At 38.2% G+C, this 12,396-nt stretch overlaps 1 protein-coding gene across 1 annotated transcript in view; it reads right to left on the bottom strand.

Annotated features, from left to right (window-relative positions):
* Window positions 1-5,641: 5,641 nt before the first annotated feature.
* Window positions 5,642-12,396, bottom strand: part of LOC108789343 (extracellular calcium-sensing receptor-like) — a 21,747-nt gene continuing 14,992 nt past the window's right edge. Inside the window, exons 5-7 of the mRNA XM_018559321.1 lie at window positions 10,217-10,441; window positions 9,965-10,088; window positions 5,642-6,543 (exon numbers count right to left, since the gene is read on the bottom strand). Coding sequence (XP_018414823.1) covers window positions 5,642-6,543; window positions 9,965-10,088; window positions 10,217-10,441 — 1,251 coding nt within the window. The remainder of the gene's footprint in view (window positions 6,544-9,964; window positions 10,089-10,216; window positions 10,442-12,396) is intronic.

The following is a 12,396-nucleotide window of genomic DNA, read 5'->3' as shown; positions in this document are numbered from 1 at the left end:
AGGACAAATCAGGCAGAAATGTGGCATGTTTCAGATAACATTTCTTTACAGCTGGACTGGAAATGTAGTGAAATGCGGATCAGGTCAAGTACGACTTTATTTTAAAGTTCCATCCAGCCTCAATTGTTTGGTGTACTGTTCCTTTCTGTTAATACCCCCTTCCTGTCCAGGCCATTTTTCAGTATTCAGCACTGCAGTACTGAAATTAATTTTATACCACTTTTTTTGGGACACATAGAGCTTTCTTTTAGCGGTATTTAATCACCACTGTTTTTTTACAAATGTTTTACTCTATAAAGAAAAAAGTATTAAAAATTGTAAAAACAAACCCTGTTTTCCTACATTATGTTATGAAAGGATTTTGGTATGCTGGTGGCATCTACACTATATTGGCAAAAGTATTGGGACTCCCCTCCAAATCATTGGATTCAGGTGTTCCAATCCCCTCCATGGCCACAGGTGTATAAAGTGAAGCGCCTAGGCATGCAGATGCTTCTACAAACATTTGTGAAAAAATAGGTCGTCAGGAGCTCAGTGAATTAAAGTGTGGTACCGTGATAGGTTGCCACCTGTGCAATAAGTGCATCCATGAAATTTCCTTGCTACTAAATATTCCACGCTCAACTGTTAGTGTTATTGTAACAAAGTGGAAGCAACTGGGAACAACAGCAAGTCAGCCACGAAGTGGTAGGCCACGTAAAATGACAGAGCGGGGTCAGCGCATGATGAAACGCACAGTGCGCAGAAGTCGCCAACTGTCTGCAGAGTCAATAGCTACAGACCTCCAAACTTCGTGTGGCCTTCAGATTGGCACAACAACAGTGCGTGGAGAGCACCATAGAATGGGTTTCCATGGCCGAGCAGCTGCATCCAAGCCTTACATCACATTGGATGCAGTGGTGTAAAGCACGCCGCCACTGCACAGAGAAGTGGAGACGTGTTCTCTGGAGTGACGAATCAAGCTTCTCTATCCGGCAATCCGATGGACGTGTCTGGGTTTGGGTTGCCAGGAGAACGGCACTTGCCTGACTGCATTGTGCCACGTGTAAAGTTTGATGGAGGGGGGATTATGGTCTGAGGTTGTTTTTTTTAGGGGTTGGGCTTGGCCCCTTAGTTCCAGTGAAGGGAACTCTTAAGGCATCAGCATACCAAGACATTTTGGACAATTTTATGCTCCCAACTTTGTGGGAACAGTTTGGGGATGGCCCCTTCCTGTTCCAACATGATTGCGCACCGGTGCACAAAGCAAGGTCCATAAAGACATGGATGAGTGAGTTTGGGGTGGAGGAACTTGACTGGCCTGCACAGAATCCTGACCTCAACCCGATAGAACACCTTTGGGATGAATTAGAGCGGAGACTGCGAGCCAGGCCTTCTCATCCAACATCATACCTGACCTTACAAATGAGCTTCTGGAAGAATGGTCAAACATTCCCATAGACACACTCCTAAACCTTATGGACGCCTTCCCAGAAGAGTTGAAGCTGTTATAGCTGCAAAGGGTGGGCCAACTCAATAATGAACCCTACGGACGAAGACTGGGATGCCATTAAAGTTCATGTGCGTGTAAAGGCAGGTATCCCAATACTTTTGTCAATATAGTGTATATACATTTGTATGTGGGGGTATTTTAAAAAAAAATTATGGGTGACTTTAATTTTCTTATAACTTTAATTTTTTTTACATTTAACTTTATTGTTATCACAAAGGGGATAGCACACATATAGTGACAAGTGACAAGTCCTCTTTATGGAGACCATCAGCTTCTCTTTCCTGCTTCTGTAGCCAGATAATGACAGCTGAATGCGAAAGTGATGTAATATACATCACTCCTGCATTCAGAGAATAGGGAGGAATACAGAATACGGAATTTGGAATACAGAATTTGGAATACGGAATTTGGAATACGGAATTTGGAATACGGAATTTGGAATACGGAATTTGGAATTTGGAATATGGAATTTGGAAAACGGAATTTGGTATTCCAAATTCCGTATTCGGAATTCCATATTCCGAATTCCAAATTCCGCATTCCAAATTCCATATTTGAATTCCAAATTCCGTATTCCAAATTCCGAATTCGAAATTCCGTATTCTTAATTCCATATTCCAAATTCCGTTTTCCGAATCCCGTATTCCACATTCCGTATTCCAAAATCTGAATTCCTTATTCTGAATTCCGTATTAAAACATTCAGTATACCAAATTCCATATTGCAAGTTCCGTATTCCAAATTCCGTATTCCAAATTCTGTATTCCAAATTCCGTATTCCAAATTCCGTATTCCATATTCCAATTTCCATATTCTGAATTCCAAATTCAGTATTCCAAATTCCAAATTCAGTATTCCAAATTCCAAATTCTGTATTCTGAATTCCAAATTCCATATGTCAAATTCCAAATTCCCTATTCCGAATTCCATATTCGAAATTCCGTATTCCGAATTCCAAATTCCGAACTCTGTATTCTGAATTCCATATTCCCAATTCTGTATTCCAAATTCCATATTCCCAATTCCAAATCCCGTACACCGTATTCCGATTTCCATATTCAGAATTTCAAATTCAGTATTCCAAATTCAGTATTCTGAATTCCAAATTCTGTATTCTGAATTCCATATTCCGTATTCTGAATTTCAAATTCCGTATTTCAAATTTTCCAAATTCCCTATTCCATGTTCAAAATTCCAATTTCCGAATTCCATATTCCAAATTCTGAATTCTGTATTCCAAATTCCGTATTCCGAATTCCAAATTCTGTATTACATATTCGAAATTCCGAACTCTGTATTCTGAATTCCATATTCCCAATTCTGTATTCCAAATTCCATATTCCGAATTCCAAATTCCATATTCCGAGTTCCGTATGCCAAATTCTATATTTGAATTCCAAATCTTGTGTTAAAAATTTCGTATTCCAAAATTCGAAATTCCATATTCACAATTCTGTATTCCAAATTCCGTATTTCGAATTCCAAATTCAGTATTCCAAATTCCAAACTCCGAATTCTATATTCTGAATTTCGAATGCTGTATTCCGAATCCTGTATTCTGTATTCCGAATTACAAATTCCGTATTCTGAATTTCAAATTCCATATTCCGTATTCCAAATTCCGTATTCCGAATTCCGCATTCCATATTGCAAATTCCGTATTCCAAATTCCGGGATTCGGAATACAGAAGTCGGAATACAGAATTTGGAATTCAGAATATAGAATTCGTAGTTCGGACTTCTAAATACGGCATTTGGAATTCAGAATACGGAATTTGGAATCCAGATTTGAGAATATGGAATTCGGAATACAGAATTCAGAATTTGGAATACGGAGTATTGAATTTGGAATCTGGAATACGGAATTTGGAGTTTGGCATTTGGAATATGGAATTTGGAATATGGAATTTGGAATTCTGAATTCTGAATATGGAATTTGGAATACGGAATTTGGAATACTGAAATCGGATTTGGAATACACAATTTGGAATTCAGAATTTGGAATATGGAATTCAGAATACTGATTTTGGAATTTGGAATACGGGATTCGCAATACAGAAGTCGGAATACAGAATTTGGAATTCAGAATATAGAATTCGTAGTTCGGACTTCTGAATACGGCATTTTGAATTCGGAATACGGAATTTGGAGTACCGAATTTGGAATACAGATTTGAGAATATGGAATTCGAAATACAGAATTTGGAATTTGGAATAAGGAATTTGGAATATGGAATTTGGAATACGTAACTAGGAATTCGGAGTATGGAATTCAAAATACGGAATTTGTAATTAAATTATTTTGGAATTTGGAGTTTGGAATTTGGAATACGGAATTTGGAATTCGGAATACGGAATTTGGAATTCGGAATACGGAATTTGGAGTTTTGAATTTGGTATACGGAATTTGGAATATGGAATTTGGAATATGGAATTTGGAATTTGGAATACAGTAATTGTTTTTTAGAACTACATTTCTATTCAATGGGTTTCCATGTTTGCTTTAGTCCAAAATATTAGTTTTACAAGACTGTATTTCTACTACAACTGCTACTATATTTATTTTTAAATCCTTAATTTCTGCAAAATGATACATTTTGAATATTTAAAGAAGAACTTAATCACTTTGAAAAGTTAACCCTTTCAGTATCGCTTCCCCAACACTGCAAGGGTTAACTGCTCATTTTTTTATAGGGGCACAAATAAAGAACTAATCACCCACTCCTCAGTCTTGTGGCAGTGACCACTCTGCTCTCTCCCCTCCGATCCACTTTTGATGCGTCCCATGGTGTCTTCACATCTAATAGACCTATATTAGATGTGATGATGTCATGGGTCCTTAGACCGCTCGAGCCTTGGGGGAGAAAAGGTTTCCAGGACTGGTCCAGAAGCCAGTCGGGACTGCAGATCAGGTGAGCATTTCTTTAATTTTGCCCCCTAGACAAAATGACCAGGTAACCCTTGTACTGCAGGGGTGGCCCCAGTGCAAGGGTTAACTTTTCAAAATTCCAGAACATTACAAATTAAAGCTTAACTCTAGGCAATGAAACTCCAGGAACTGTTTTTCTTGCCAAATGATTTGTAATGTTGTAATGCGGGCTCCTATGCTACACAGCACAGCCAGGTTGGTGACCTCATATTTCCACACTGCAGTTGAAAATATAGCTTGGTCACTTGCCCATTCTGTTTCTTGGACAATACTTAAGAAATCTTATAACAACAGGGTCATCACTCAGCTCACTCTGCTATTTCATTCTATCAACATTTATGTAGTCAACATATGTGCCAAACAGCAAGGCTTATTTGACTCCTATTGCTGCTCCTTTCTCTTCTAGTGTGGGTAAGTGGTGCAGGTGATTACAGAAGAATGATCTCAAGAATAATTCAGGTACTTACTCATTGCATTTAATAATACTTTTTTTTAATGAATACATGACTACATGAAAAATATATATAGTTCATATAGTTCAGGTGTACTGAGATACTGTATATGACATTGTAGGAGTGTGTCTATGGGAATGTTTGACCATTCTTCCAGAAGCGCATTTATGAGTCCAGGTACTGATGTTGGACGAGAAGGCCTGGCTCGCAGTCTCCGCTCTAATTCATCCCAAGTGTGTTCTATCGGGTTGAGGCCAGTCAAGTTCCTCCACCCCAAACTCGCTCATCCATGTTCATGATTGTATGCTTGATTGTATACACCTCTGGCCATGGATGTGAATACAACACCTGAATCCAATGATTTGGAGGGGTGTCCCAATACTATTGGCAATATAGTGTGTATATATATGTGTGTGTATAAATGTATGCTTTTTGAATTATTATTATTTAATGTGTTACATTTGTCAACTGGCATTGTAATAATCCTAAATAAGATTTTTTTTTTATAAATCATAAAAAAATTACATTCACCTGCACATGAATAAAAATATCAATATTTTAGTACTGGAGCAATATATAATAGTGATTGACCATAGCAGATAATAGATTGCCACTGTAAATTTTCAAATGCATGCTAGAACAGGAAAGTAAACAAAGAAATTGCTTGCTGTAAAAATCTTTACTTTTTCTGTTTACATTTTCTTTTTATAACAAATGTTAAATGTGATAAGTACAAATTATATATACTACAACAGAGAAAGCCTGAATTTTATTTTGACCTTGATGCTAAATACCCTCTGTTATTCATTGAAGGCTTCAGGAGGATTATATAACATTTTGGGAAAAAAATACAACACAGGAGTCCAAAACTAGACAGCAAGATAGCAAAAACCTCCACTGCAACAATATATTTGCCCTTTGTACTGAGATAAGCTGGAATAAATGTTGACCAGACACTAAGGAAAGTTAACATGCTAAAGGTTATGTATTTGGCTTCATTGAAACTGTCTGGTAGGTTCCTGGCTAGGAAAGCAACCACATAACTTATGACAGCCAATACACTTAAATACCCTAATGTACAGTAGAACATGGCAACCGAACCCTCATTACATTCTACAAGGGTGGTGCCAACCATGACATGGTAGTTATGTTCCAAGAAAGGTGGAAATCTAGCCAACCAAACCAAGATAATAACCATTTGAATGGAAGTGGAAATGGTTATAATGATGATAGCCGTCCTAAAACCAAGCCATACCCTCAAATTGCTCCCCGGTTTGGTGACTTCAAAGGCAATGACAACTATGATGGTTTTGGCCAGGATGCAAGAAACACAAAATGAGAATGTAACTGCAAAAAGAAATCGTCGGACAGTACAGGTCAGTCTAGTAGGATATCCGATGAATACCAAGGAGCAGAGAAAGCAAAAGTTTAGGGAGAGAAGGATAAGGTAGCTTAGGCTCCGGTTGTTGGCTTTTACCACCACTGTGTCACGGAACTTAAAATATATGTACAGGACAATCAAAGTGATGACGGAGAAAAAGATGGAGAACAAGGCCATCACTAGACCAAGGGGTTCCTCATAGGAGAGGAACTCAATGGCTTTAGGAATACATTCAGTTTTTAAGCTGTTGGGCCACCGGTCTTCTGGGCAGACATAACAAGCAACAGAATCTGTAGAGAAGAATTACAACTGGTAAAAAGTTTATTGAGAGAAGTTGCCATTTCTGACTTTTTATCTGAAAATGCTAGTTGTTTCTTTAATTACTTTATTAAGACAACAGAATGACAACACATTTTCATAACTGTGATTTTTTTTTGCCCCATTACTTTTTATTTTTAAACATTGGTTCTAATCTGAGGTTGCCCTGCTAATTATACCCAAGACACTAAGATGGATAAATATATTGGTGACTTTCCTTGACTTTTGAACTATATGGAAAAAGAGAAGCAGTGGGGGGCGGAGCCTGTACCCACTCGTATGCCGACATGGAGCAGTCAGGGAAAGAACATCTTGCAGTATTCTTGTGATGGTGGTATTGCATTGGTGCTACAGTATATATTACCGTAGGGTCAATTTGAATGTCTAATTATGTACTAGTAAAAATTCTATTTTTTAAAACATTTTGCATGTGATTGCATATTGAAAGTATACGCAGCTTCCCCTGAATTGCTAACATTTACTTTGCTAAGTAAGCATTCACTAGGTAAACAACCTCTGTGCCGTTAATAAATCAACCCCATGTTTATTTGGGCAGTTTTGTTCTATACAAATATCTGTATTTTTATAATTTTTGGCAATAACTCTATACTGTAGACTTGATTTATGTAGCAAAGGCTGTTCACATAGCAAAATGAATAAGGTGAAGCTCACTTCACTTCAAGAATAAGGTGAAGCTCCGTTCATTTTAAGAAAAATTCCTGTTTTTTTACGTGCACACGACTGGGTACTGAAAATGAACACAGCTCAAACACAGCTTCACCTCATATACTAAACTACAAGAAAATTCACTTCATAAATTAAATTCTCAATTTGTTATATACTGTATCGGGGTGAGGTGACATCTTGTCTTGGGACCCCTATATCCTATGTTTTGCTCTGTCTTTGCTAAATAACCTTCAGCAAATTTTCAGCTCACGAGATTTCTGGCAGGATCAACAAGCAATGTTTGCACTAATTGAACAAATACAACATAATCCTTTAAATGGTATATTGACCAAAAATGAAAAGAATGGTATATATTTTAACTAATCAAGTTCATTGTTAGTGTTTACATACACTAACAGATAGGATTTTAATTTGGTATCACATTTTTTACAGATATAATTTGGTTTCTAAGGGTTTTTTTTTGGTATAAATAGTGATAAATTAAAAAAAAATATTTTCCTGTCATGTTTTCCAATGGAACATTTACCCCCTAAATATAACAGTCAAAGTCTATTGATGAAAACTATGGGGTCTATACACTAAGCTGCCGTAGGCAGCCGAGTGAACAACTGACCTGAAGCGAAGTGAGCCGAACGCTGTTCGGCTATTCATTTCAGACTGGTACGGCTGATTCCAGCCTTATATCGGCTGGAATCGGCCGTACATGGGGTGGCTTGGGGTCGGCCGAACATGCTCAGCATGTTCGGCCGACACGAAGTGCAGAAGGAGTTCGACTTAGCCGATACAACATCTGGATCGGCTAAGCCGAACCTCCGGCAGGCTACTTGCTGCTGTTCGGTCGATTCTCATAGATGCCGAACAGCAGTGAGTAAATAGCCGAATGCCACTGAGCGGCATTTGGCTCGGTTGTCTTGCTCGGTCCCTCTGTGGGGAAAATAGTTTAAAAAAGTTAAAAAAAACAATAGAAAACGATTGTGCGGAGCTAGCAGTGACAGCTAGCTCCGCCCAACTGTTTTCTATTGGCGGGCGGTTCTGCTGCTGTAAAAAAAAAAATTAAAAAAGTTTTGCCATAGGAATGCTTTGCTAGATTCCTATTGGCTATTTCAATTTGGAATAGCCAATAGCAAACTAGCTATTGCACCCGACCTCTGCTGCTGTCAATCACTAGAGGGGACCTGATGGAGAACTGCAGGTCCCCTCTGCTGATTGACAGCAGCAGTGGATGACATTTGCATTTACTGCGCTAGGGTCAATTGCTCACACAAATTAATGCATTGTCATTTGGACTTTTAGTAATTGCAAACTTTGTCCTTGCCAACTCAACCTAATCATGTCTTAATGTTATGCTACCACTTTACACAAACCAATCTTTAGAAGATTATTCCAGATGCCAGCTGTCATTGGCAGTAGTTCCAACCCACATGCCAGCAGAAAACTGCTAAAGCCACTGATTCCCAGTGCCATTTTAAAATTGCACAGGGACAAATAGTCGCTGTCCCAGCAGTAAAATAGCTTAAAAACAAGTCATTGTGGTCCTCTCTTGCTGCCTGTACTGAGAAGTAATTAATTATCAAGTTTCTGCATTCCATAGAAAGTAAGGGGAAAGCAGCTGTGATTTCAGTAACTTTGTGAAGTTTTAATATGAATTTGTTCACAATGCCTATAGCTACAGAGGTGAATGAGGGCTTGTTTAACTTGATTGTAATGCTTGTTGCAAATATGTAAACATTTTAATGTGTATAGCCTGGGCACAGGTTCACTTTGAAGTCCTAAATGTTATTATCATGACTGACTAAAAAATGCCCACCAAAGTAGGTAATTAAATCTTAAAGGTAATGCTGCTTGATCCATCAGAAATTTCAAATATATGGCAGACTTAACACAGAAAAAAAAAACCCTAAATGCAAACCAGAATATCCCAAGTAAAATTTCTCAACAGCCATAAGCAAAGCATGTTGAAACGTATAGTGGTGCTTTATTAAATACTATAATAGCTGCCTAAGGGAAAAATACGGTGTATTTTAGTGAGCATGTATTTGGAATTACTATTGTAGTGTTTATCTTAAGGCCATTTTTCATATGCCTGTCAAATTTTTACGTTTGCTCTTCCATATTAATATTATTGTGTTAAATGACGAGATATGTGTATTAGCCACAATGGGGACATCTCAGTGACTTCATGGAATTGCTCTGTCACTGTGGATTAACAACAGTTGGGCAAATATATCAGCCACACAGGGAGCACATTGCTTTCCATGAGTTGGCTGACTCACAGACCTGCGGTGTGAGAAGTAGCAGCAAAAACACAACCACTGAATAGCACTGAAAAGTAGTAAGCAGAGCTTAATTATGCAGTGTACAAATATGGCTGCCCCCACGTACACATACATTACTTAAATAAGGTTTTTAAAACATTAAGAAAATATTGATAATATTCTTAACATTACCCAATGTATTTTTCAATATACCTTTGGAAAATGTTAAATCCTTGAGCTTGGAAACAATTCAGCCAAAGTAAATAAGTATATCTGGTGACATATTAATACTCTTAGATGTGGGTGCCTATTGCCTTTATCTGCTGACCTTGCAATAATTTAAATTGTCTATATTTCACAATAAATGTATATTAATTAGATTTGACTGTAACGGATGTGTAGAGAAGTTACAGCATATTTTAGGGGTGTAGAATGGTCCTGTTATACTCACTTGTTTGGTTGGAGATGGTCCCTTCTGAACATGGCTTGCAGTCAAAGCAGCAGACAGGTTGACCTTTCAGTGGTGCCTTCCAGTAGCCAGGTAGACATACCTCACTGCAGATAGAGGATGGAACCTTAAATAAAAGAACCAAATAAATTTTTAAAATTATGCTTTACTTTGATTTATGTTTTTAAGTTTGTTTGAGTAGGAAATACCTTTTTAGAAGAAACCATTTTTTGGGGCATTTGGATGATGACTTACCTTCCCTGGCCCTCCATACCAGTAGATGGCACTCACATTAATGTCGAGTTTCTCACTGGCATTGATGTTTTCATTAAAGATCCCAACTCTCACATGTTGACCATTGTTACCCTTTATGTGCCAGTTCATAATGTCAAAATACCCATACATGTCTCCATTGGCATCGAATGACACTGCTTCCCCAGCCGTGTTGATGAAATAAACTCTCTTTAAGTAATACAGGAGCTGTTGCAGAAATAAATGTTTCAGAAATGTGCTTTTTCATTTAAACATTGCATAATTTTTAAAATAACAAGAATCACAGTACGTAAACATAAACCAAATTCCCTATAAGTAGTACAACCCCTACATATGTAGGAATATAAGTAAATATTAGGGATGCACCGATACTGGTTTTTCGGTATCGAGTACAAGAACCGATATGTTTTTTCCGGTACTTGCCGATACCAAATACCAATACAGGAAGTCCCATTAATGAAGTCGGGCAGTGTGTAATGACTTGCCACCTGTCTTCCTGATTAGCCAGGAAAGCAGGCCGCATGTAATGACTCACCACCCGGCTTCCCGATTAGCTGGGAAGCCGTCTCCCTGCTCCCTTGTCACCAGGTGACTGGGAAGCATGGAGCACACTTTCTGGCCTATCAGGAAGCCGGGGGGCAGGTCATGACTTGCCTCCTGGCTTCCTGATTGGCCAGCTTCCCATCCAATCAGGAAGCTGGGCAGCGAGTCATACATGGCACCTGGCTTCCGGATTGGCCAGGTGATGAGGAAGCATGATGCCGGCTTTCTGGCCAATAAGGAAGCGAGGGGCGGGTAATGATTCACTTCCCAACTTGATTGGCCAGCTTCCCAACCAATCATGAAGCTGGGTAGCGAGTCATTACACGCCGCCAGGCATCTTGATTTGCCGGGAAGCCGACTCCATATTCGCTTAAATACTCGGTATCTGCACAGATACCGAAATTAGTATCAGTATTGGTGCATCCCTAGTAAATATTAAAGCTGCCCAATATTTTCTAAATATATCACTAATTACATATTTAACTATAAAATACACATATGTGTTAGAAATGTAAGATGGAAGCTTCCTTTACTTGACTCAGCATAGTCCCAAAGCAGTCAAAGTGAACCTATTTGGCTTCAATCAAAATGATGTCACTGCTGTAAAATTAATATGCAGCTCAGGAAACAAAAGACTCACTATAAACAGAGCCTGCCAAGATTGGTCACTTGCTGTGGCCAATAGGAGGAGCTCCTTCCATCCCTGCTGATTTTTTCTTACTTTTTAAATTATGAAGTGTGTGAAAAGAGCTGTCAATTTCCACAATGGAGATCTCACTGTTGGAGTATCAAAAAGGAGTAGAGACACATAAGTAACCAGCGGTTGGCATTGCCATCCAGGCAACACCTATATCTAGACTACCACTTGTGGGTAGACAAATACTTTAAACTGAATTTAATTTTGGGGGATAGAAAGTCTAATTTATGCTGACTAGCTTCTGAAGAAATGTCTCTAGGAAACCCAAGTGGTAAAACGTACTTGCTGAAATATTCATTACGACATTATAGCAATAGCCTTAGCAGGGTGCCAGAATCAGGTGCTATGCTATGTTTTTTTTTTTTGCACCAGTGTCTCCAAGAGAGTAAAGAAAATGGTTGCTGGTTTAACCCATTGGTGTCCATGCAAATTTAAAATTTAAAGTAGGGGTAAGCTCTAAGTGAATTATATTATGTTTGCTTAAGGACTGTGCATAATAAATAATTGTCTTTTTAAAGAAAAGAACTTGTGTTCACCAGTTTTTTTATCCTCTGTTGTATCTCAGCACTGCTGATCTCCTGCAGTAACTTTGCACACTTCCTGTCTACATGCATGTGTTCCAGCGAAGGCTATATGACATTTCTCAGGGTGGGTCTCCTAATAGTAAGAAAAGTGCAACATGGCTGCATAACATGTCGTAAAATGGCCTGAACAAGCACCTTCGTGCCAGGATGACCAGCTATTATTTTAATGAAAGATGCAGATTTAAAAATATTAAAATGAAAATACACATGTTAAAGCTTATATGAGAATTTAGTGATTGGGTTTACATATATTTCAAATCATGGTTTTCAGGAATCAACATACTACGTCCTCATATTTCACATCAGTTACCTGTCAAAGACACACATATATATATATA

This window comes from Nanorana parkeri, unplaced genomic scaffold, assembly GCF_000935625.1.
Source record: "Nanorana parkeri isolate BGI_ZX_2015 unplaced genomic scaffold, ASM93562v1 scaffold389, whole genome shotgun sequence".
NCBI classification, from domain to species: domain Eukaryota; kingdom Metazoa; phylum Chordata; class Amphibia; order Anura; family Dicroglossidae; genus Nanorana; species Nanorana parkeri.
Note: the sequence above shows the minus strand (reverse complement) of the source record. Positions and strands in the feature narration are given on the sequence as shown.